Genomic DNA, 24,374 nt, shown 5'->3' on the forward strand with positions numbered 1-24,374 from the left:
CTTCGGCTATCCCATCTGCGTCACCTTTTCCATGGATGGCAAACACATCCTCAGCGGAGGTACCGATAAGCGTGTCTCAAAGTGGGCCGTACCAGAGGACGCGTTGCCTAAATCCAAGGTAAGTCTCCACCCGACTTGTGTAATATAACTTGATTCGAGCATAACTCATATAGCCCTTCACGATAAACACGACAATTCGAAATGCGTTCATAAATGGGGACTTGTCTACCGCTGAAAAGCTGCTGACACGGGCGATCAACGCTGCTGCCAAAATCAACTACATTTCTTACGCTTACGCCAATCGCTCATTTCTTATGGCGCAGAAATCCGAATGGAGCTGCGCGCTTGATGATGCACGTATGGTAAGATACACTGTCACATTTCCTCCTCCTTGACATAGGTTAACTGGCCGCATAGTCTCTTGACATCCAGCCCTCTTTGATGGGCTGTATCTCCAAGGGCATTGCCCTCTGCGGACAAAATCGGATCGAGGCCGCAATGAAAGCATTTGACCTCGCGTTCATATTTGCAGACGAAGATTCGAAGACCATCCATTTTCTTCTGTTAATAAAGGCATGTCAGTGTGTTCTCTCATAGTCCTTACTCCTAACCGTTTTCAGGCCATCGCACTTTTTAATGCAAATCAACACGAAGACGCAATGGAGCGTGTCCACGAGCTGGCTACCGCTTGTCACAGTGCTGATACTCTTGCCTGTCGTATGGTCGAAGTGAATATCAACTCAATTAAGCTCGGTTTGTACCTCGATACTGATTATCTTGACTTTTGCATGTTAGGCGTATCTAAATGTCCAACTGGGAATAAATGCCTTCAATGACGCGCGTCACAGCGAGGCTGCCGAGCACTTCTCTGTTGCTATCAACACTGGCGCTCTATCATCTAAACCAGCCGTCGACTCCATATGTGAGGACTTATGTGTGGTACGTTGATATGACGCAGCCCCTCATGCCTCTCATGTCCAACTGGTGCTTCACGCAGCTTTTCGGGTGGGACATCGAGTCCTCGTGGAAAATCGCAAATCAGAAACGGTGCAATGCACTCGTTCAGTTGAGTAGATTCCGAGATGCCGTCGTTTCGTACCATCACATGATGGATATGAGTGATGAAATCACGCAGGCTAACTGCCTCGATTGGTCCACTGGCAGGTCTTCTACAATATCACTCATACTGCGATCCTTACGTGTATGTCACTCAGCTTTCAAGAATAAATGCAGCACGCTCTGTGCTGCCAACGGAGATGCTGCCTTCAATGCGTGCGATTACGACGAAGCAATCGCTTTTTATTCGGCAGCTATTGACCTCGGTTATGGAACCTTCACTATCTTTTTAAACCGCTGTAAGGCGAATACAGAAAAGGGACGGGAGGAAGCACTCGTGGATGCGCAAAAGGTGCGATGACATCTCTTTTGTGTGGCTAATGCTCATTGTAATGCATAGGTCATCGAACTTGAGCCTTCGTCTTATATTGGATATCAGCTGAAGCATGCTGCTCTTCATGCCACACAGCGCTTTAATGAGGCTATCGATGCTTTCAACAGCATGCTCTCCAAGTTGGAGGGTGCTTCTGAGTTGCATATACGAAGTAAGCCAAAAAAATTCTACATCCGTCAAGATGCTCAATTCTTTCCCCAGACCTGCGCAAGCAGTACATCCGTCCAGTTGAAGCGGAAGCTGTTATCCAAAAATCAATTAACACTCAACTCGAAAACGCCCCACTTCGTTTACTAGACACCGCTCGTGGTATTTTATGTGACCGAGGGGCTCAAATAACCGCGTTTAAGACAAGCACCGAGTACAACGAACTTCTGCGATTCGTAATGACGCGTCCAGACCCGCGTGAAGACCTGCATGAGGAGCACATCAGAGAAGTAGTGGAGAAATACTTCCGTTGCGTCATGCTGTCACACAGGTGGGACGAGACGGAGTCACTGTTGCAAGAAATTCAGGGCAAGGTCGTGTACAAGTTGCGTCCAATTGATGGCATCGTCAAGTTGCAGTCATTCTGCAGCATTGCTCGCAAAGCGGGGTATCGCTGGGCCTGGATGGATACGTGCTGCATCGACAAGACCAACAACGTTGAGCTCGGCGAATCGATCAACTCCATGTTTGTCTGGTATCACCATGCAGCACTTACCATCGTTTACCTCTCGGATGTTCCACCTTCCTCCGAGTCTGGCGCACTGGAAAAGAGTGTCTGGAACAAACGAGGATGGACATTTCAAGAACTTATGGCCTCGAAATGCATCCTCTTTTATCAGAAGGATTGGACCCTGTATCTTAACAATCGCTCTCCCAACCACAAGCATTCCAATGAGATCATAGAGGAGTTGGCAGATGCTACAGGCATCGACCGAGAGGCTCTCATTTCTTTCCATCCAGGGACGAAAAATGCCCGAAGGACACTCCAATGGGCATGCTCGCGTATCACCACACGGCAAGAAGACATTGCCTACTCCTTGTTTGGCGTCTTCAACCTCCGCCCACGTGTTGATTATGGGGAGAAGAAGCAGAATGCCCTTGGGCGGCTCTTGCAAGAGATCATAAATGACCATGGCGACATTACCACCCTGGACTGGGTTGGAAGACCATCCGAATTCAACAGCTGTTTGCCAGCCGAAATGACTTCATACAAAGCTCCACCGTACACATCCCCATCTCTATCTCCTGAAAAGCTGTCCGAATCAGTCTCGTTGCTACGACATGCTGGGACTATACAATCGGCTGAGAAATTATACAGCGAACTCGACTCCCTTCATGCTCCCCGTTTTGCGCATAAACATCTACATCTGCCTTGCATCGCATTCCGTTCCACAATCAGACGGATGAGCCCTCGAGGCAAGGATAAACGTATCACGTATGAAGTCAAGACAGGCGGACTCCAAGACTTACTGATCACCACGGAAGACGAGCTCCTCCCGACAAAATTAATCTCTCGAACGCCTCAGTTCTTACTTATTCGTCCGTGGGATCATAGTCTTCTGGAGTCGCCTAATGACGTGGACAGCGTAGACGATTGGACCCCGCCCGAATCCCCCGCAGACGTTTCGCCTGATGGGCCTTTCGAAGAGCATGGAGTGGTTGATTCGGAACGAGCGTTGCGGTTGATTGTTCGCCTTGGACAACCTTTTAGCGCATTTTTGCTAAGGCGCGAGGTTCGCACAGAATACAGGAGAGTTGCCTCGGATTACAGTATCATTGCACAACTCAAAAACATGACTCGTATTGACGACATGAAAGTCAGGACAGTAGAGATATCGTAGTGGAGAATTTTGAATTTTACCTGGATTATCATCGGAGACTCGGAGTGCTAAAATTTCAGACCGGACTGGTATTTTGCAGGTGTACACTATACAGATCTCCGTTTGATTTTACCTCGGATGGTCGCCGGCAACGGTCACCGGTCATCGATCAACTCCAAACCGTAAACCGCATCTAGGCGCCAGACAGCTAAGAACTGTGGATCAATTACTGGCAAAGTCCAACCCCGTGCTACTTACTCTACGTAGATATTGTGGAAACAATGTCTATGCCAGGGCTCAAACCCATTATCTTCTATGATATTCCCAGCATCGTGCAGACATGGTCTCCAAACACGGTGAAAACAAGGCAGGTTACCCGCCTCAAGAGTTCCTCTTCGTCGTTGACATGTCATAGATATTGTCTCACCTTCAAGGGCCTACCCTTCCAGACCGTCTGGCTCGAGTACCCGGAGATCAAATCATTCTACGAACAACATTCTCTGGCGCCCACTACCTTGCGTATCATCAAGGGAACCCCAACGCCCGTGCACACGCTTCCTGTCATCATGGATCCAAATACGAATAGGTTTATTACAGACTCCTTTGCGATTGCACAGTACCTTGATGAGCAATACCCGGATACACCGCAAGTACTGCCACATAACACAGCTGCACTGGTGCACGCCTTTCATACTGCGCTGCATGACGCCATAAGGGGCATTGTCATGCTGGGCAGTTTTAGAGGTGCTCAGAAACTTAATCCCAAGAGCAAGGAGTATTATATTCGCACTCGTGTGGAGCGATTCGGCATTCCATGGGAGCAGTTTGCAACGCCCGAGAAAAGAGAGGAGCAATGGAACATACTGCGTGCTGCGTGCAATACCATAGATGGGTGGTATGCAACCGGCGGCGGTCAATTCATAATGGGGGACACACCATGTTTCGCTGACTTTGTGGTTGCGGGACTATGCAAGTGGATACAGTATTGCTTTGAGAATCAGGAGTGGGAAGAAGTAAAGAGTTGGAACGGGGGGCGATGGAGGAGACTAGTTGAAGCAACTGACAGGTATCTTGATTGTTCCAAGTAGTTCCGTTGAGCGTGGTGCTCTCGGTTTATCTGCACGAGCAGAATTCAAATGACAAACAGGATGTAATGATAATTGTGAATCGACAAGTGAAATATTGATACAATATGGAGTCATGGTAAGATGCAAGTCTGTACTACACTACTGCAGGGTCTGGCTATGTTGGCGGTGGGCGACGGAGGGTAACAGGGGGTTTTGGTGCGGTGGTCTCCGCTGCAGGCTTCAACCGCTTCGCCAGTGAATCGTCCACAACCAGATCTTCTTCTCGACTACGTTTGCTAGCTGCGCCAATGATAGACATTCCTGTAGTACCGGAGGTAGATGCAGCGGGGGGTGGAACGCCGCCCCGACCTCGGATGCTGATGCCTCTTCCAGCGCCGCGCGGAGCAACTCTGCCTCGGCCACCTCTGGGAACACCAAGTGAGACCGCACCACTGGTGGGTGGCTTTTCTCCACTAGCAGCTGCAGGTTGGCCTGCTGGGGCTGCAGCGGCAGGCTTCACGGCTGTTGCACTTGGTGCAGTTGCTACAGGAGTGGAAGCCGTGACTGGTTGTGAAGTAGAAGCTGCAGTAGTAACTGGGGGTGGCACCTTGGATGTTGACGCTGTGGGCGTTTGCGGTGGCGGAGCCTCGGGGATCAAACCAGCCTTTCGCCACTCCAACACTTGCGCTTCCAGATCCTTGAGCTTGACCTGAGATCGAACAAGCTGACCATCTTTGATTTTGCTCTTCGCCTGCGATTCTAATCTGCCCCGCTCGACCGCTGCATCCAACTCTGCGTTATGTCGTTCTTGGAGCTCTGCGTCATGAGCAGCGATGGCAGCGGCAATAGCAGCTTTCGTTGCCTCATCGGAAGAAGAAGTAGCAGCCTCCGTTTTGGCAGCCTTAGTAGCAACGTCTACTGCTGCCTTGAGGGCTGCCTCGTGCTGAGTAGTCAGCTGAGCCCGTAGAGCCTCCAGTTCTTGGGCATGCTTCTTCGAGAGTTCCTCAGTGTTTACAGAAGTACCGCCAGCAGTCATTTCACTCTTAGCCTTCTCGACAGCGGCGGCGACAATGGCTGCTTGTTCCGAGTTGAACCTTTCTCTGGCTCGGTGCATTTCCTGAATTCTAACTTGGAATTTATCGTTGGATTGACGGAGGTTCCTGACGTCATCGGACGCCTTTTTCGCCGAATCGTCTAAGGTCTGAAAAAAGCCGTCAGTGTAGCTTCGCACAGTGAAACTGAGTGACCAACACTAGCACGCGCTAATGCCTCATCTCGCGCCTTTATGAGTTCAAGCTTTTCCGACTCCCAGGAGTGTGCAGTATCGGAAGGTAGAGTAGAGGATCCAGCTTTGCTCAGAGCCTCCTTTTCTGCTAGAAGCCTATCTCTCTCCTCCCTGAGGGAAGCCTAGATGAACAGGGTAAGTAACAAAACTTTGACTTGTGGAAAAAGCATACAATGAGCGTAGCTTGATCTGATGAACCTTCGGCAGACGCCTGGGCTTTCACAGCTCTCTCATTGGCCAACGCTTGCTCCAAAGCGACTTTCTCTTGCCGTAGCGTCTCTAGCTGGGAGTTCAACTGCTGCGATGCATCAGATGCCGAAGTGGTGCGCAATGCGTCTCGTTCGGCAGTAAGAGTTTTGATCTTGCCCTCGAGCTCATTGACGGTGGCATTGAGTTGAGACTTCTCGCTGTTAAGTAACCCAAGGCTAGATTTGAACTTGTCTACATTTTTCGTGTTGCTATCTTTGTGGGTTCTGAAGTTGGCTTCGAGACGCGAGAGCTTGAGACTAGTCAGAACGGCATTATCGTTTGAAAAAAAAAATATGTACCCTGGCCTGGATAGTGTTTGCTCGTTCTTCATGTTCTGTAGCCAATTTCTCCACATCAGCCTTCTGAGTTTTCAGCGTTTCAATTTCATCTTTCAGCGTTTGAATCTCAGCGGGGTCAGTACGATCATACTGCCAAGCCACGTCAGCCTGAAAAAAGACGAGCGGTTCCGAACACTTACTTTGCTCAGCAACTGCGCGTTGCGTTCTTGCCAACGGCGGCTCTCTCCCTCGAGGCGTGTGATCTGTGCATCCCTAGCTCGTAGCTCTGCCTGTGCCACACGAGCCCGTTCCTTGACAGGTTCGAGCTCTGCAGACAATGCCTGCAGTTTCGCGTCGAGCTCGCGAGAACGTTTAGCATAAGTCTCGCAGTCAGCGCGGAGGGTGGCATTGCTTTCCCGAAGAATGTTGAACTGGTTGATCCTTTCCAACATCTCAGCGTGCTGAGCATCCGAAGTCGCCGCTTCCATCGCCCGTTCCCGTTCCTGATGCCAACGTTATTGATGATCAACAATAATGGATACTCACAAACGTACCTCACCAAGGGTTGCCCTGGTCTCTTGCAAACTCTGAGTCAGATGCTCGATCTGAGCCTTCAAGCGGACGTTCTCCTGTTTACTGAGCTCAAGCTGGAGATCGACTATCTCTTTCTCCTTGCGCAGGTAAGCCACAACAGATCTGAGTTCCGAAACTTTGGTATCCACATCGCCACCGATATCTGCGTCACCAGAAGTGCCATCTGTAGCGGAGGAGTCTGCAGCCTGACGTATACGCGTAGCTTGAGTGCTGACAGTCTCGAGATGTTGATGAAGAAGAGCATTCTGTGCGGACAGATCCCTGGACCTGTATTTGAATGAGATTCAAGGACCGATCGGCGTCCAATCAGGGACTCACCGTGCATTGAGATCAGCAATTTCCTTGTCTAAAGCCTCTTTTTGCTGCTTCCAGCTGCCCTCAGATGCTGCCAGCTTAGCTTGGGCATTAGCAGCTTCTGACAGGTTTTCCCTAGAGGTAGTTTGAGTGACGGATAATTGTTGCTTGAGAGTCTCGATGGTCTTGATTGACTCGGCATGGAGAATCACTTCACGCGAGTATCTATCTTCTGCAGCCTAGAAAGACTGAGAACGCAGATAACAACAGAGTAATGGCAACTTACAAGTGCCCTTTCCTCCTGCTGACGAACTTCACTCTCACGAGTGGTGCGGTCAGTCTCAGAAGTCTTCTCAGAGGTGCTCAAGTCGACGATGGTATCCTCCAAGGTCTTCTTGTCATTAGTCCAAACCAGCCGCTCCGACTCGAACGTGCGTTGAAGTTCAGAGAACTTGTCAACAGACTGTCGTACATCATCCTCCACGCTGCGCAATTTATCTTGCAGGACCTTGTACTCCAGCTGTAAAAAGTGATATGAGAACCAAAGCTCTGGTAATTGGAGTGGACCCCACCTCGTTCTTTGAAATCTGCGCCTCAGTCTCAGCCTTGTATTGATCATGCGTGGCATTCAGCGCTGACAGGGCAGCTTCGTTGGCTTGAGAAATCTCTTGGAATTGCTGCATGTGACTACGGGCAGCTGCGAGATCAACTTGAGCGACCTTCAAAGCAGACCTAGAATGGATCTGTTCAGTATGGTGCCACAAACATAGTACTTGGACACCAACCGTAATTCCGCGACTTCCTGCTCGAGTTGCTGTTCACGTGGAAGGTCTTGCTCAGTAGCAGGAGCAGCGCCGCTAGTAGCCGATGGGCGACGTTCGTACACAGCAAGCTTCTCCTCGTTACCTTGTAGCTGGCGTGTAAGCTGGTCAACGCGCTCTTGGAGGTGGACTTTGCTGGTTTCTGCGCCGACGAGAGACTCCCGAACTTGAGATAGCTGTTCAGTCTGCAAAGGATAAGGACTGGTGTATCCCCACAAAGAAGGTGAAGCATACCGTCTTGTCCAGGCGGGTTTGCAGGTCCTTCAAGTCAATATCCTTCTGAAGCGTGACGTGGCGGACTGAGTCGCGCTCCTGCGAGAGCTGAGCCTTCAGGTCTTTCCTGTGGCAGTCAATTAGCCTTTCCTTACATCGAGAGGATGCATTCAGATGCGCACGTCTGGTCATCCATCGCCTGGATCTGGTTTTCCAGGCGGCGGCGGTCGTTTTCTCCCGATCGTTCAAGGTCGCCATGCATCCTCTGCACATTGGCCATAAGGTCAGCCAGGTGAGACCGTTCCACGGAAAGGGTCTTGTTCTCTTGCACCAAGCGAGCTTGGACAGACTTAAAATGACAATACTCAACACGACGTTTCTCGTAAACACAACAAAAAAGACAAACCTCCCATATTTTCTTCTCTGCACGCAGGTTTGCACTCTCATTGCGCAACTGCTCGACACGACCATTAGCCTCGGACAACTCCTGCTGAGCTCGGTTACACTCGATATCAATTCGGATATACTGGTCGTAGAGTTGTTGATTGCGTTTGGTCAAGTTGTCGAGATCGCGGGTATGTAACGCTGCTTCGTCTTGGCTCATGCGATGACGGTCTTAAATAAAAAATCAAACGACCGAAAGCACGAACAGACTGTGAAAGTGCCTACCAGTGAGATATTCGATCTTGGCATTAGCTTTGGCAAGCGTAACGTTAACCTGCCCGAGATCGCGATGCGCTTGCTGTAACTCCTCTCGAAGCTTCACAGAATCCGTGCCCATCTCAGCTTTATAAGCCTCGAACTGAGTTTGCACGTCTTCAAGTTCCGCAGCCAGATCGTTCTTGATAGGACCAGCGACGCCGTTGATGTCACCGTTGACGCCCGCATGCAGTCCCGAGCGCTCAGCCCGCGCAAGCATGGCTTTCAACGCATCCCGCTCCTTCATGTATGCCTGAATTGTCATATCGCTGCTCTTCTTCTGCCTGTCAAGCTGTGCGGCTAGATCTTGAATTGCCTCATGCGCCTCTCTCACGGCTTCACTCTGTTCTTGGTCGAGCGCTTCGCGGTATTCACGCTCTTCCGCCTCCATTTTGGAGCCGAGCTCACGTACAATCTTGAGTAGCTTCTGGTTCTGCTCTTGTAGCCCACCAATACTGCGGAAGAGTACGAGGTTGTTCGTGATGACAGCATCAATGTTTTCAGCTGGTAGGGGCTCCATTTCTTCCATCTCAACATCCGTGGGCAAGGACGGGTCTGTGCGCCTCCCGAGTTCCTTAAGCAGTGTTTGAACTTGCCGACCGAGGTCATCAAGCTGACGTTGCAGAAGTTCATTCTCTGAGTGAGACTTCTTCAACTTCTGCGAGGCTTCCTGGAATGCGTTTGAGTTAGCTTCCCGTTCGGTGAGCGCGGTCGAGAGTTGTAAGGCAAGTTGTGCAGCTTCGGATTGTAGGCGGTCGTACTCATCTCGTTGCTGTGATAGAATGGGGGCCTGAACAGATGGATTAGACTAGCATTTTGACAATGTGTGAATGCGACTTACCCGTTCCTCGATCTGAGCTAACACTGCAGAAAGAGTTCTGTCCATGTGATCATACTCGGATGACTTCTTCGCAAATTCATCCTGCAAGCGAACATAGTCGGCGTAGACCTCGGTAAACGTCTTTCCAGTCTTCTGTGCTCTGCTGACCATTGCGACCGTCGGGCTCAGGCCAAACATACCCTCCATTCCGGCCGCTTGAGCAGAATTGCGAGCAGGAGTCGCAGGGGTTCCTGGGACGGGTGTTGCGCGGGAGGCGACAGGGAGTTCACCACGATTCATACGCTCGAGGACTGTTTCAAGTTGATCAACTTTTCGTTCCGCTTCCTCTCGGGCCCGCTTCTCCTTCTCGACTTCGGCATGCAAAGCTGCCTCGCGTCGCTCGGCGCGTTCTCCGACACTTGCCCATTCGCGTTCAATGCCCTCGACAATCTCCTTCGCCTGCTTCTCGCGTTCTTCCATGATGCTTACGAGTCGTCGCAGCCCGGATGCTTCACTAGTGAACGCTGCTTCCTGTTCTGCGAGCTGTCCGGTCAGATCCTGTACGCGTGCAAGAGCCTGCGTGAGTTGATGGGCTTGAGACGAGTGTGCGCTCTGGAGAGCTTTGAATGCGCTTTCCGATGCGGAGTGTTGCTGGGTGAGTGAATCATGTGCGGCTTGCAGAGTCGCGAGCTCAGCATGTTTCGTGCGCCGGTACTTAGCGTGTTCTTCGATTTTGGACGATAGTTCGATGGTTGCTCGTTCAACTTCGGACTGTGCGAGTTGGAGTTGCTGCGTAAGAGAGTCGATCTTGAACTAAATGTGCGTTAGATGAAAGAACGCCACGTTTCAAATATAGAGTATACATACCTTGCTGGATGTTTCTGATGAGCGAAGTTCGCGCACTTGAGTCTCCTGTGTTTGGTGTTCTTGACGTGCCTGTCGAAGGCTGTTGCGCAAGTTTTGCACCTCATCTGCGAGAAATAAACGATTAATTCATGAAAGAAATATAAATAACGCACCGTCGCGCTGCGTTGCATCTTCCTTCAACCTATTTACCACACCCATAAGGTCACGTTTTTCGCGTTCAGCGTCCTCGATGCGATGTTTAAATTGATCAAGTTCGGTCGACGAAGTGTATTGCGAGGTACTGAGGTTTGATATCTGTGCTTCTAGACCATTTTTCGATGCAGCTGCGGGGAACATAAGCTTTGAGTGTATTATATCACAACCGAACTATACCTACCAAGCTGCTCCTTTTCTTGCCTCGTGACTGTGAGTTGGCTCTGAACGTTTTCGAGGGAAGTTTCAAGACTCTTTGTCTTGTTCTCCGCATCTTGATAAGCCTGGTCTAGTTCCACTTCCCTCCGTTCGACCTCGGCTCTCGCCTCCTCTAGGTCTCTCTGAGTGGCATTGGTTTCGGTTACTTGTGCAAGAAGCAATCTGTACACAGATACTATTGTTTCAGGTGTTGGAGTAGCAAACGAGACTTCTGGTATCAAGCTTGAAAGTGCTTCGACATCGATGTCGATAGGTAGTGGGATACTGAATGGTGGCGGATGACTGAACTCGTCTGTTCCTTGAGTTGAAGCGCCATCGTAGTCGTTCTGAGTGGCTGCGGCTGCGGCAGCCTTGCTTTTTCGCCTTGTGCCCACCATGTAATATGGAGGGAGATGACGACCAGAGCCTTGCAAGACCTTGAAATTGCAGACAATGCAAGGCCTGCTATAGACTCCCACGCCACGGTTCGTACATACATCCATTCCTTTTTTGGATATGATAGTTCTGCTCTTGAAACCCAAGTTACTGATCGTCCTTCTTTCAACTTTCAACTTTCATTTATCATGTCTTTCTTCAATTCAATAGGGTGAGTCCATGGTCAGAGTCGTAAAAACCGTCTAACAGTTTATCATAGTCGTTCTATGTCGCGTACACCGCGCGGACCCAAGCGTTCGCCTACACCAACCTCTTCGACGTTCTCGTCTGACATGCCACCCCCACCCATACCTTCGTCTCCAGTCACACCTATAGCACAAAAACCTCTTTATTTGTGCAGCCCATTTGTAGAGGCAGCACTCGTCAAAGGAAACTTCAAGACCATCGTCGTTCTTCCGAAGTATGTTGACATCATGGAGTGGGTAGCCGTCAATGGTATGTCCATCAGTCTCATTTTTCCGAACCGTCTCAAATGGCGCCTTAGTATTCGACTTTTATACCAACCTCAACGAGTTTTATGGCGTCATTTCGGAGTGCTGTACGCAGCAATCATGTCCAACCATGTCTGCTGGACAAAAGTACGTATATCCCTTTTCCGGGCGCATTCGTCCATAACTTATGCCCTTCAGTCTTAACTACACATGGATCAATCAAGATCGCAAGAGCGTGCACCTTGCTGCGCCCACCTACATCGACTACGTCATGACATGGATCCAAAACCTTCTCGATGATGAAAATGTCTTCCCTACAAAGTCTGGTGAGTGCCTTTTTACTTTACCTCGCCTCCCTCTATAATCATTCATACAGGACACGACTTCCCTCAATCATTTCCCTCGACTGTCAAACACGTGTACCGTCAACTCCTTCGCGTATTCGCACATATCTATCACGCGCATTACCCTCAAATCCTCCATCTGCGTTCAGAGCCGCATTTCAACTCCCTCTTTGCCCATTTTCTGGCATTTGGGCGAGAATATGAACTGTTGGACATCAAAGACGTGAAGGGCGCTGCTAACTCACCTGTTGGCGCTGGCATGCTTTGGGAAAGGTGGAGGGAAATGGGAATCTTGGAGGGTTAGATTACTTGCGGGACAAGTATGCGGTGTGGTGGGTATTTGATTTTGTTGGAGGGCTTGTTCACTCTATTGTATTAATGTAGACAATTTGGAATTACGTTCATTTTTTGAATTTGCGCAGCAAGATCGAAATCGCTTACTAGTATGGACCCGTGCTATGTAGTGGGACCGGTAACGAGGGCATCCTTATGCTTTCTGCATTCCATACAGTGACATCCATCCTCCCAATAAGAAACCTCTGAGACCACTTTCTTCCGCGCACCTCGGACATGCTGTGGTAACGTGGGGGTGAATTACCACATACAGTACTGTGGCTGCGGCACGAACTTAACGGTATTTATCTCCGGAGAAGGTGCTATGTGCTAGTCCTTGCGGCCACACATAGTATCACGTACGTTCAAGCTTAATTTAAGCTTCAAGCCTGAATAGGCTTCCGCTCGATATTTGCACCATCCCGATGTTTCTATTGGCATTTACTCCCGCCCATTTAGGTACTCAGGTCCAAGTAGTGCTCACAATCGTATCCGAGTCATACACAGGTTTCGGCTTGTATGAATAATCCTGCTGACGAAAAACAACGGCGCCGGCTCCGAGCGCAGTTGGGTCCTGTGCCTGTACAAGCCGTTCAACTTCGTAGCCCACGCCGTTCTCAGCACCCATAGAAATGGCAACCTATAAATGATCTCCGAATAGATCCCACTTCGAACCAAACATAACAATGGACTTATTTACCATCCCCTCTCCATCAAGTCTCTGGACAACCGTTTCGGGTTACGCATTTAACATTGCTTGTTCATTTGCTGCATTATGGGCCCTTGTCAAAGTCCTAAGGATGCTTCGCTGGCGAGTGAAGACGACTCAACTGCTGGGCCCGCCTCGTACCAGCCTCGTATATGGCGTCTCGCGCGACCTCGCCAAATCTCAAGATAATGCTGCAATCTATGAACGTTGGGCAACGGAATATGGGGTAGTGTATATGATTCCGAGCGTCCTCGGGCAGACAAGAGTCGTGCTGTGTGACCCAAGAGCTATTGCACATTTCTACGCTCGTGAGACTCGGACATATGTGCAGACGCCCCTTTCGTTGGCGCTTCTGGAGTCATCAGTATGTAACCATCATCATCTTACCTCCTCTGTTTCATATCTCCTGTTAGGTTGGCAAAGGGCTACTATGGGCTCAGGGCGAAACCCACAGAAGGTACTGTTCAGCTCTTGTCCTTGCGCAAGCGACTGACCTACCACCCGCGAATTAGGCAGCGGAAGGCCCTCACGCCAGCATTCAGTAATGCAGCCATTCGGAAGCTCACATCGGTGTTTTATGACTCAGCATACAAGGTAAGGATTTGCGATGTGGAAAATGCAGCATCTCTGAACTGATACGTTACAGGCCAAAGGAAAATGGGATACTGCCATTGAATCGAGCAAAGATGGTGACGCTGTAATCGAGGTCCAGAACTGGTGCGTATCTTATCTGACTAGCAAGTGCCATTCCTAATCGAAACGATTCAAAGGATGAATCATATATCGTACGCGAAGATATGTTGTCATTAACGCCTGGAACTGACGAAACATTAGTTTGGACACGGTTGGCATTGCTGGTTTCTCCCATGATTTTGGCTCGCTCGATGGAAAGCCCGCCAGCGTGACCGAAGTGTTTGATACATTCGGAAGCAACCAAAAAGCTTCAGCAGTGAATGAAGTTTTTATCCTGCTCGCATCAGTATTTCCTATCATTCTCAGGATCCCCACTAAGCGGCAAAATCTGTTCAAGAAACTTGGCTTCACCATGGAACAAATATCTAACGAATTGTTGATTCGCAGCCGCCGGGAAAAGGATTTCAACATAGGCGAGAGAGGCCAAGAAAATTCTATCATCGGATTGTTGAGTATGCTCTCCGAGAGATTCATCGTAGTCTCTTAATTAACGCAGCGATCAGTTAAATCTGAAGGTCAAGATACCGAGTTCCATATGTCGGAGGAGGAAGTAATAGCTCAGGTCCGTGAATACGATGTGTCATAGCAATTATTTACGAACTCACATTCTGTAGATGAAGGTCTTACTTCTCGCAGGTTATGAAACGACATCCAGTGAGTCAGTTTCTTGCCCGCTGCTGTCATATTGGCTGACTCTTCGTCGACAGTCAGTCTTACGGTGAGTTTACTGCACGATTGCGTCTGCACGCTATTAATGTGATGATCAGTGGGCGCTGATCGAGCTATCACGACACCCCGATGTCCAAACCAGGCTCAGAGAGGAACTGCTTGCCTTTGGCCCTGATCCGACATATGACCAATTAAAGGCCAACCTCCCATACCTGGATGCGGTTGTGCATGAAACCCTACGACTCCATCCTCCAGTGCCGGAAATCACTCGTCTTGTGAGTGTGTATGTCTACATGTGAATAGACACGACAATTTCAAGTCCACAGGCAGCAGCAGATGACGTTATTCCCTTGAGCGAACCTGTGCGCACGGCGTCCGGCAACATGACGGATAGTATATCTATTGCGAAAGGGACATTGATCACGGTATCAATCGCGGCAATCAATCGCTCTTCGACCATCTGGGGACCTCACGCAAAGGAATTTAAACCTGACCGTTGGCTGACTGAAGACGGGATCGGTGGGAAAGCCAAGGAAGTCCAAGGTCATAGGCATCTGCTGACATTTGTTGATGGCCCGAAGACGTGTCTTGGAAAAGATTTTGCGATCATGGAATTCAAGGTGAGTGTGCGAGTCAGTAACTTTGGACGTTATTCACTGTGATACAGACGGTTTTATCTGTTCTGGTGAAGAACTTCGTGTTTGAGATGCGGGATGGACCGGATACCCCAGTGGAAGTTGCGAGGGGGATTTTACCTCGTCCACGGGTTGTTGGAGAGGATGGTACTGGAGTGCCTTTGAGAATTCGTCTGTATGAATGATTGGTTGCGCTGTACCAGATTTTACTATATCTTCCCCCACTTATTCGCGACCAAAAACCCTTGGTTGGCATTCAAATCAGAAGAGGTATGTACGATTGATATTGTAATATGGACACTATATAGCTTTGTATGCGCTATCCTTGCTATCCTTTTTGTCGCCAAGCAGAGTATTCCCATAACATTGACACCCATGGATTGTGACAAGTAGTGTCCGCAAAGCTGATAAATTTATTATGGCATTGACATTCTGGTCGATTTGCTCGTCTTCTTCCAATGTATGCTTTTGGCATCGGCTGGTCGGGTGCGGTACTAGTTGCGGGATACATAGGCGAGGTTGATTGAGCACGACGTGTAAAGAAACCCCATTAGCTGCTCTTGTGGCATGGAGTCATTTTCTGGCAGGCGGTATCGAGAAATCAAGTTCCAGAAGTGACGAGCCAAGGAGATGAGTGCTAGATAATGTGGATGGAAGTGACGCCTTGGAAGACCAACAACACAGATACTTTTTGTCAATACTACTAAGCCTGCACCCTGTACATGAAAAAACACAAGTTTTACCTGAGAGAAATCGGTGTACGAACCGTTGTGTACTCCATCATTTTGTAGCGTCATCCTGCGAGTAAGGCAATACAACGCAACATCAAGGAAAGATGATGGTGGTGGCCCCGGACGTCGAGTTCCATGTTGTGTATTCTGTCTGTCACCTTCGACTATCCAGAGTGAGTTTTCTGTTGCGTGACACGAGACTGCAGCTGAGCAGGAGATTATGATCACCTTCGACTATCCAGAGTGAGTTTTCTGTTGCGTGACACGAGACTGCAGCTGAGCAGGACATTCATAATCTCCTGCCAGGAATCACTATGGGTCTCAAATTTCTTCCACTGTAGTTGTAAGATAAGCCTCGCAATTGCACCGTGGATGTACCCCATTGTCCTTGCTTGATGGGTGACCCAGGTCCGAAACACTGCAATACTTACCGGATTTCTTGCTTTCGATCGCGAATAGAATTCCACAATCTGCCGGATGCTCCACAAGGAAGTCGACGAGCTTGAGCCTTGTTGGTGCGCATAGGCACGTTATGTTACGAAATGGAGTCATGGCCCCTCCCCTTCACCGTCTCCGCCTTCCATGAGTATGAGGAGCAGCTGGCAATTCCATCCACCTCCTGCTGTCCTGGCGTGACGGTTAACATTTGAGAGATGGTCTGTAGGCGTGCAAACCGACGAAGGTGCAGAGCAGGCATTGTGTTTCACACTCCGACTCGGACTGCATGCCGATGAGCGATCTGAACCTCAGCAAAACTTTCTAAGGTACTTTAGCCGATGCTTTTATAGTATCAATTTTAATTTGAGCTCCAAGGATCCCGCTCAATATTTGCACCCATCACGATGGTTTTTTATTATTCACTCCCGCCCATTCAGGTACTGAGTACTGAGTTGCAAGTACTAGTGCTCACAATCTTATCTTGAGTCAGGTTCGGCTAGCCTGTTATGAATAATCCCTGCTGACGAAACAAGCGCAGTCGGGCACAGTCCTGTGCCTGTACGAAGCCATAGCACACGACGTTGTTAGCATCCAGAAACGACAACCTATACATGATCTCCCAATAGATCCCACTTCGAACCAAACATAACGATGAACATATTTACCATCCCTGTACCCTCTCCATTAAGTCTCTGGACAACCGTACATTCGCGTGGCGCATTTAATGTTGCTGGTTCATTTGCTGCATTATGGGCCCTTGTCAAAGTGTTAAGGATGCTTCGCTGGCGAGTGAAGACGACTCAACTGTTGGGTCCGCCTCGTACCAGCCTCGTATATGGCGTTTCGCGCGACATTGGCTCATCTCACGACAGAGCTGCAATCTATGAACGTTGGGCGACGGAATATGGGGTAGCATATATGACTCCGAGCGTCCTCGGGCAGACTAACGTCGTGCTGTGTGATCCGAAAGCTATTGCACATTTCTACACTCGAGAGACATGGACTTATGTGAAGACGCCCCTTACGTTGGCGTTTCTGGAGTCATCAGTATGTTGATATCATCATCTTGAATCGTCTTTTTTATATCTCCTGTCAGGTTGGCAAAGGGCTACTATGGGCTCAGGGCGAAACTCACAGAAGGTACTGTTCAGCTCTTGTCCTTGCGCAAGCGACTTACCTACCACCCGCGAATTAGGCAGCGGAAGGCCCTCACACCAGCATTCAGTAATGCGGCGATTCGAAAACTCACATCGGTGTTTTATGACTCAGCGTACAAGGTGAGGATTTGTGGTGTTCATCTCTGAACTTAATATCATACCTCACAGGCCAAAGGAAAATGGGATACTATTATAGAATCGAGCAAAGATGACGATGCAGTCATCGAGGTCCAGAACTGGTGCGTAGCTTTTCTGACTTAGCAAGTGCCATTCCTAATCGAAACGACTCAAAGGATGAATCATATATCGTACGCAAAGATATTTTGTCATTGACGCCTTGAACTGACGAAACATCAGTTTGGACACAGTTGGCATTGCTGGTTTCTCCCATGATTTTGGTTCGCTCGATGGAAAGCGCGTCAGCGTGGCCGAAGCGTTTAATACATTCGGAAGCAACCAACCTTCAGCAGTGCACAAAGCTTTTATCCTGCTTGCATCAGTATTTCCTATCATTCTCAAGATTATCCCCAACAAGCGGAAGAATCTGTTCAAGAAACTTGGCATAACCATGGAACAAATATCTAACGAGTTATTGATTCGCAGCCGCCGGGAGAAGGACGCGGATATCAGTCAGGGAGGCGAGGAGAATTCCCTCATCGGATTGTTGAGTATGCTTTTCGAGATAATGATCGTAGTTTTTATTTATTAATGTGGTGATCAGTTAAATCTGAAGGTCAGGATGCCGAGCTTCATATGTCGGCGGAGGAAGTAGTGGCTCAGGTCCGTGGAGACGATGCATCACAGCCATGATTTGCGAGCTCACATCCTGCAGATGAAGGTCTTGCTTCTCGCGGGTTATGAGACGACATCCAGTGAGTCAGTTTCTTACCCGCTGCTATCACACTTGCTGACTCTTCGTCTACAGTCAGTCTTACGGTGAGTTTACTGCATAATTACTTCTGCGCACTTTATTCATGCGTTGATCAGTGGGCGCTAATCGAGCTATCACGACACCCCGATGTTCAAACCAGGCTCAGAGAGGAACTGCTTGCCTTTGGCCCTGATCCGACATATGACCAATTAAAGGCCAACCTCCTGTACCTGGATGCGGTTGTGCATGAAACCCTACGACTTCATCCTCCCGTGCCAGAATCCACTCGTCTTGTGAGTGTGTATGTCTACATGTGAATAGACACGACAACTTTAAGTCTACAGGCAGCGGCAGATGACGTTATTCCCTTGAGCGAACCTGTGCGCACGGCGTCCGGCAACATGACGGATAGTATATCTATAGCGAAAGGGACATTGATCACGATATCAATCGGGGCAATCAACCGCTCTTCGATCATCTGGGGACCTCACGCAAAGGAATTTAAACCTGACCGTTGGCTGACTGAAGACGGCATCAGTGGGAAGGCCAAGGAAGTCCAAGGTCACAGGCATCTGCTGACATTTGTTGATGGCCCGAGGGCGTGTCTTGGAAAAGATTTTGCGATCATGGAATTCAAGGTGAGTGATGCGAGTCAGTAATTTTGGACGTTATTCACTGTGATATAGGCGGTTTTATCTGTTCTGGTGAAGAACTTCGTGTTTGAGATGCGAGATGGACAAGATACCCCCGTCGAAATTGTCAGGGGAATCTTACTTCGTCCACGGGTTGCTGGAGAGGATGGTACTGGAGTGCCTTTGAGAGTTCGTCGGTATGAATGATTGGTTGCGCTGGACCTTTGAAGGCTGGTTGACATAAAATATCAATTTGATCACTTTGCTTGAAATCATTAGGAATTTTGTCCGCTCATACTACCCGACCTAGGCACCTGCCATGGCCACTCAGCTTGTACTCCAGAAACTTTCAAGTTGTATTAAGCACTTGTAATGCAAAGCACTACCTTCCCTCGAGCTTATCCGCGATATGATAGAATACCGCGCATATGTTCATTTGCGCGTGGATGGTTCAGACCCCGGGCCCCAAGTTCAAGCTACTTAGTAACGCCCCGAGCTTCATAAATCCACACAGTTGTGGAGGATCTTTGGCAGTTGCGAGGTAATCACGCGACTATGGTGTGGTATTGAGAAAGGTACGTAACTGCGTATCGTACCGACAATTGGGTATGGAAGAAAATTAACACCGACATCAAGCTTGCCAATGGTCTTTCGCCCAGAGTTGAAATGTATGTAAGTCCCTCAGGTCAATTGCCTGATGCCGTCAACATGTAACTGAGTATACCTAAAATAAATAGAAGTAAATAGGGAGTAAAGCTACTCAGGAGGGTGTTGTTTGTCGAGACGAGAGTTGTATTGAAGAAGTGCGTGCAACAGTTATCTCACATCCGCATGACATCCGCACTCCAAAAACGACGGGACCTCGTTTTCGACAATTTCTGCGAGTAGGCGAGTATATAAGGTACTTTTTGACGGTTTGGATAGAATGAGATCTGCGCGAAGCTCCGCGGCGACATCAGTCAGCATGCCTTTTACATAGCTGGTATCCTCCTTCGAATCGCACCTGAACAGATGTCGGTTACATCGCTCGGCTCTATTACAGAGCAGCAGTGTTGGGATGTGATGAGAAGCGCATGGAGCTATATTCCAGATGATTTTCGCAACACACGCTGTTTCGAGCTCCTTGTTCTTGTGGACGGCACAAAGAAGTATATGCAGATTGCTTCAAAATCTGATCTCGAGCAGCTCATCAGAAATGTGGATATTTTTCTGGAAACTCTGGAGTAGCGCCTGGCGAGAGCGGAGATGCACATCAGTGAACACATGATTCCTTGATATTGTAGCCGTGTGAACTACAGAAGGATATAATTCTGCTCCTGCTAAATAAGATCATGTATACTGTGAAAATTTTGGTTTGTAGCACAAGTCCCTGTAGCATTGATGCATCAAGTCTGCTGGTGTCCAGTGATAGCTAATGCATCAACTATGTACATTACAAAGCCTCCCGATGCATTATTGATGCATTAAACCATGCTCACTATCAGACTCGAGTGCCCTTGAGTGCCTTGATGCCATAGTACCCTACCAGGGGCCTATACTTTGGTCTGGGCCCCAGTAACTTTAAGGTAACTTAGAACCGGCAATTTTAAGACCGGCAACTTCATTCAGTACTAGTGATGTAATACAAGGTACACTAAGTAGGTACCAACAATCGACAGAAAATCCGAAGCATCAGGGCATATCAGGGATTGTTAAATCGGGTAACGGGAGCGTGGCAGTCGGATTGCCCAGTATGTCTTGAGGAGAAGTGAATGGGGCCCATATGCGGTCAAAATGGGCAGCGAGGCGACGGCGAATATTGGCTTGCCTAGACACATAAGCACGCAAGCCTTCATCCTGGGCAACAGCCTCACGGCGGGCAGCAGTTCCTGGTTCTTCTCCATCGCAGGGGGTGGACTCATGGACCTAGAGGACTCCCTGTCCTTCCCACCAATTTGCCTGCCAATTGAAAAATAGCAAAACCCGGCGCATCTCCTCCTGGAGAAGGTCCACTTCTTCAGCCCAGCGAAGCACCCTGGCACGGGATTTGCACCATTCAACACGAACACCTGGCAAACGCTGAGATTAATCCCATGAAAAATGGATCGGAAACCTTACCATCAACATCCCCACCATCTGCGCAATTGTCCATACCATCCATCATCCAAATCCACGTCAGTCTTCGCCTTCCCTCTCCCTGAGTGGCAAATGGGTCGATGAGTGGCTTCACGTCGTCATCAGAGAGGTCCTGCAACCGTCCACGCCAATCTACCTTCTTCAGAATCTGTGCGAGAGATTTGAGAGCCCCCCATGCAGTCCTATAGTGCTTCATGCACGCCGCCTGCCTAGCATGTATACGTGCGAGCGCGTTTTGAGCCCGAGTATTGGCCCCTTGGCCCCGAATCCATTCCCTCTTGAAATTCAAGAGGGAGCAGTGTACATGGAGGCACTGCCTAAGCTCTTCTAAAGCGTTGTGAGCTTGCGCGAATCGCAATTCCCACTCGATGTGTTGGAGGTGCGAATCACAAGCATTACCATTCAATGCGGACGGGAGCCACAGCTTCATAAGCTCAGCATTTTCAAGAGCACTGGTTGCTGACGTGTTGACAAGTACTTGCACCGATGGTACATATAGAAGCTGGGTCCGCCTCCAAGATTTGGTCTTTCGACGAAGAGACATCCTCATGCGGAGGATACTCAACTTCTGTGTATCCGTGGCATGAATACCCATGTTGTCGGCTATGGCCTTCAAGTGCCGCCTTGTAGAGCGTTTTAGTATGGTGAGCGAGACATGTGCTAATCACTCACTGTTCTTCTTCAAGGTCAATGCCTGATGCGATGAGTACACTTGGCGATACATCAGGGTGAAGTGAAAGATCTACACCACGTTCGAGATCCTCAGCCTTGAGCTGGGCTAAGTTCAAGCGTGCACTTGCTTGTGTAATCGCTGGTCGATTTATATGTCAAGTAGGGTACACCAAAGAGATCAAATCAAACTCGCCAATGCCTTTCAGCTGTAATGGGTTGGAAACCATCGTATCATTTGGATTTTCCTCCCATGCCTCCATTTCAACCTTCCAGGCCACGTGATTTTCAGACGTGATGACACTATCAAACTCCTCGAAGGCAGCACCATGCTCGGCCTTTTCTGTCTGGGCTTCTTTTATCTTGAATAAAAGCGACGATCCTAAAACCAACTCTATTAGTTTTTGTGTACATAATACTGCGCAACTAGAGCTCACCGAGTCCAACTACTTTTTTCCAGTTCCAGTCGCCAAAATGATTGTCTAGTGTGTCTCGATGACAGCCTGGACCCATACCCTTCGTGCTTGAAGCTACAGGATTGATATTGGACCATCCTCTCTCTGGTGCCTCGCCATCCGTGCGCCCAACAAAGTGAGTAAAGTTGAATGAAAAAATTGTTTGGCACTTGGAGACGTGCGCAGGGAGATGGAACTTGGGCACAAAGAAGCGGATCGTCCTCGTAAGATAGTTCAAGTGGTGGGAAGGTGGCAAAGACAGCATGCGTGACCAAAGATGCTTGTGCCATTGACAAGCGATGTCATATGACACATTCAAGACATCTACCGTGGAGTGTCGTAGTGTAGAGAAAAACAGATAATCCATGTTCAGATACCTGATCGTGTTTGTTAGATCAGACCATAAAATTAGTGAGAAAAAACCCACTTTTCTCCCTTTTGAAGGTCGCCGACTCCATTGGGACACTTCATATTATGACGCGCACAATCAACAGTACCTACTCCCATTGCCGCAAGTCCTTGAGATAATTTGGTGTCTGCCATGTTCACAGCGTTGTGGCTGGAGCACATGCTTTTCTGCAAGTTAGAATGTCAGACAGCATCTTGACCCAAGCGGTGAAGAAACGTACCTCTTGTGTATCTTCAGCCCTGTCTGAGATGTGAGACTTGTAAGATGCCTCCTCTACAAAATAAGCCCAACCTCGTGAAAGGCTGGGATCAATCTCATCGGACGATACCACACGTCTTTTCAGACGAAAGTTGGCATCAATCACCAGAAAAAGTCCATATAGCCAACTGAGATATGATCAGCGCTCTCGAGTCCTGACCACCTTGTGATATATATCGGACTCACTCTTTGGCCTTTGGAGCATCTTGCCAATTGTCCGGGAGATTTTTCCCAGGCTGCGGACATGCAGGACATAACACAGCACACTGACCCTCCAAAGTACCCGCCACACCACTTGGATCATGGCCGCGTCCTGAGTGCTTTAACATCACCAAGTGACGCCATTCACGGACCATGCGCATGAAAGATTCATAATGATCCTGAAACGACATTGTGAACTGAAAAATTCACACTTAGTGAGATTAAAACTTACTTTTCGTTTGGTCAAGCCTGTGTTGTCCGTTAAGCGAACCAGCGAGTGATAAAACTCATATGCGGAAGCCTTTGACTCAAAAGACAGAATATGGTATTGATGAAGAACACGGAATGTTGCGGCCGTTCGTGGATTAGTAGAAGTCGACGGAAACCAACCAGCACGCAGTAGTTGCCTAGTATGTGTCTGGGAGGTCGTGCAGCCACAGAAGTCCAGCCCAATTTCATGAATACCATTGGCATCGATGAGAACAAAATCGTCGTTGAATGCACCGCTCGCCGATTGCGTGACCCAGCTGTACGCGAAGGCCCATGCTTTTCAATGAAACACGCTCAAAAAATTGACCATTCCATTTCTAAGAAGCTAATGAGCTATCAGTGCTTTCACAATTGAGAAAATAAACTGACATGAATATGATGGGTAGGTAACCGTATGTGATTCTGGATGATACAGGTGCCACAGTACAATTGCGCATCCAGACACTCCTGGCATCGATATCGTGGGGGTGTAAATGTCAGACATCGACATCCAGGACATGTGTCAGAAGTGTGATCTCCGCGTCCATCGTGTCGCAGAATTTCCGCTAGAAAAAAATCACGTTCCTTCATCCAGATGAGAAGGGGATGGTCCTAATGTCTTGTTTGATCAATGAGAACAATTACTTATCATTAAATAAAACATATTGCAGCCGTTTGCTTACACCTTGCACTCTCATCTAGTAATACAGATGGTTCCGGTTCCTCGCAATCATAGGGAAAATCAGAGAAATCCTCTCCTGAAACAGCATATTGGCTGTCAGGTTCATAGGATGACAATATGGATGTGGTCCCTAGGATTTTCTGTTTAGATACAATCAAATCGCCTTCTCGACGTGATGCAAATGTGACAGAGGTATGGATGGGTGCTTTGGAATGTGGATTCGTGGGTGTGTAGGGATTTAGTCGAGCGCGCTTTCGGCTTGGTATGTCTGAATTTGATCGCCCACGACCTTGTCCGCGCCCACGGCTATTTAACTGACGGAGTGAGCATGAAAGAGGTACGGCCTGAACGGTCTGTGATGATTCATCCATGGCACGCTACTGCTGGCAAGGAACTGATTGG

The 24,374-nt window shown here is 48.8% G+C and overlaps 8 protein-coding genes across 8 annotated transcripts; 5 read left to right on the forward strand and 3 right to left on the reverse strand.

The window, feature by feature from the left end:
- Positions 1–440: 440 nt before the first annotated feature.
- On the forward strand, positions 441–3,380 carry HD556DRAFT_1421091 (heterokaryon incompatibility protein-domain-containing protein; the record flags this gene model as incomplete). Its single annotated transcript, XM_041304480.1, has 7 exons — positions 441–573; positions 621–728; positions 796–939; positions 998–1,160; positions 1,215–1,408; positions 1,457–1,601; positions 1,652–3,380. Coding segments are annotated over 7 exons (2,515 nt in total), but the record flags the coding sequence as incomplete, so codon positions are not given.
- An 11-nt stretch (positions 3,381–3,391) lies between these two features.
- On the forward strand, positions 3,392–4,409 carry HD556DRAFT_1421094 (uncharacterized protein). Its single transcript, XM_041304481.1, has 2 exons — positions 3,392–3,625; positions 3,674–4,409. The coding sequence occupies exons 1-2, from the start codon at positions 3,540–3,542 to the stop codon at positions 4,344–4,346; spliced, it is 759 nt and encodes a 252-aa protein (XP_041153126.1). The 5' UTR covers positions 3,392–3,539; the 3' UTR covers positions 4,347–4,409.
- A 14-nt stretch (positions 4,410–4,423) lies between these two features.
- HD556DRAFT_103076 (uncharacterized protein) lies at positions 4,424–5,744 on the reverse strand. The gene has a single exon (XM_041295936.1). The coding sequence runs from the start codon at positions 5,437–5,439 to the stop codon at positions 4,501–4,503; it is 939 nt and encodes a 312-aa protein (XP_041153127.1). The 5' UTR covers positions 5,440–5,744; the 3' UTR covers positions 4,424–4,500.
- A 51-nt stretch (positions 5,745–5,795) lies between these two features.
- Positions 5,796–11,598, reverse strand: HD556DRAFT_103045 (uncharacterized protein). The gene is made up of 16 exons (XM_041295934.1): positions 10,822–11,598; positions 10,598–10,768; positions 10,446–10,549; positions 9,600–10,391; positions 8,729–9,548; positions 8,466–8,674; positions 8,242–8,408; positions 8,081–8,186; positions 7,811–8,031; positions 7,598–7,757; positions 7,312–7,545; positions 7,050–7,264; positions 6,692–6,998; positions 6,338–6,640; positions 6,159–6,287; positions 5,796–6,093 (listed from the first exon to the last, which is right to left on the reverse strand). Exons 1-16 carry the CDS (start codon positions 11,336–11,338, stop codon positions 6,052–6,054), a joined length of 4,497 nt encoding a protein of 1,498 aa, XP_041153128.1. The 5' UTR covers positions 11,339–11,598; the 3' UTR covers positions 5,796–6,051.
- HD556DRAFT_1450510 (Mob1/phocein) lies at positions 11,420–12,370 on the forward strand (the record flags this gene model as incomplete). The annotated part of the gene is made up of 5 exons (XM_041307774.1): positions 11,420–11,442; positions 11,491–11,726; positions 11,776–11,869; positions 11,921–12,048; positions 12,099–12,370. The coding sequence occupies 5 exons, from the start codon at positions 11,420–11,422 to the stop codon at positions 12,368–12,370; spliced, it is 753 nt and encodes a 250-aa protein (XP_041153129.1).
- Positions 12,371–12,736: 366 nt separating this feature from the next.
- On the forward strand, positions 12,737–15,290 carry HD556DRAFT_1456920 (cytochrome P450; the record flags this gene model as incomplete). The annotated part of the gene is made up of 12 exons (XM_041308146.1): positions 12,737–13,472; positions 13,522–13,565; positions 13,621–13,702; positions 13,755–13,825; positions 13,879–13,893; positions 13,943–14,253; positions 14,305–14,363; positions 14,416–14,455; positions 14,509–14,519; positions 14,569–14,745; positions 14,797–15,090; positions 15,138–15,290. Exons 1-12 carry the CDS (start codon positions 13,086–13,088, stop codon positions 15,288–15,290), a joined length of 1,644 nt encoding a protein of 547 aa, XP_041153130.1. The 5' UTR covers positions 12,737–13,085.
- Positions 15,291–16,925: 1,635 nt separating this feature from the next.
- On the forward strand, positions 16,926–19,600 carry HD556DRAFT_1456932 (cytochrome P450; the record flags this gene model as incomplete). Its single annotated transcript, XM_041308147.1, has 10 exons — positions 16,926–17,321; positions 17,371–17,414; positions 17,470–17,551; positions 17,600–17,670; positions 17,789–18,099; positions 18,153–18,211; positions 18,264–18,311; positions 18,419–18,595; positions 18,647–18,940; positions 18,989–19,600. The coding sequence occupies 10 exons, from the start codon at positions 16,926–16,928 to the stop codon at positions 19,139–19,141; spliced, it is 1,635 nt and encodes a 544-aa protein (XP_041153131.1). The 3' UTR covers positions 19,142–19,600.
- A 1,239-nt stretch (positions 19,601–20,839) lies between these two features.
- Positions 20,840–23,881, reverse strand: HD556DRAFT_1456937 (uncharacterized protein; the record flags this gene model as incomplete). Its single annotated transcript, XM_041308148.1, has 11 exons — positions 20,840–20,982; positions 21,032–21,672; positions 21,722–21,844; positions 21,911–22,100; positions 22,156–22,550; positions 22,601–22,749; positions 22,803–22,968; positions 23,027–23,220; positions 23,274–23,448; positions 23,546–23,628; positions 23,681–23,881. 11 exons carry the CDS (start codon positions 23,879–23,881, stop codon positions 20,840–20,842), a joined length of 2,460 nt encoding a protein of 819 aa, XP_041153132.1.
- Positions 23,882–24,374: the final 493 nt, after the last annotated feature.

Source organism: Suillus plorans (genome assembly GCF_016647745.1).
Source record: "Suillus plorans strain S12 chromosome Unknown HD556scaffold_106, whole genome shotgun sequence".
In the NCBI taxonomy this organism is placed as follows: Eukaryota; Fungi; Basidiomycota; class Agaricomycetes; order Boletales; family Suillaceae; genus Suillus; species Suillus plorans.

Excerpts from the sequence above, each read along its gene's own strand:
- HD556DRAFT_1421094 (XM_041304481.1), top strand. The coding sequence starts at position 3,540 with ATGTCTATGCCAGGGCTCAAACCCATTATCTTCTATGATATTCCCAGC. Across the intron at positions 3,626-3,673 it reads CCAAACACGGTGAAAACAAG|ATATTGTCTCACCTTCAAGG; the intron begins GCAGGTTACCCG and ends GACATGTCATAG.
- HD556DRAFT_103076 (XM_041295936.1), bottom strand. The coding sequence starts at position 5,439 with ATGCACCGAGCCAGAGAAAGGTTCAACTCGGAACAAGCAGCCATTGTC.
- HD556DRAFT_103045 (XM_041295934.1), bottom strand. The coding sequence starts at position 11,338 with ATGGATGTATGTACGAACCGTGGCGTGGGAGTCTATAGCAGGCCTTGC. Across the intron at positions 10,769-10,821 it reads GCAAGAAAAGGAGCAGCTTG|CTGCATCGAAAAATGGTCTA; the intron begins GTAGGTATAGTT and ends TGTTCCCCGCAG. Across the intron at positions 9,549-9,599 it reads TAGCTCAGATCGAGGAACGG|GCCCCCATTCTATCACAGCA; the intron begins GTAAGTCGCATT and ends CCATCTGTTCAG.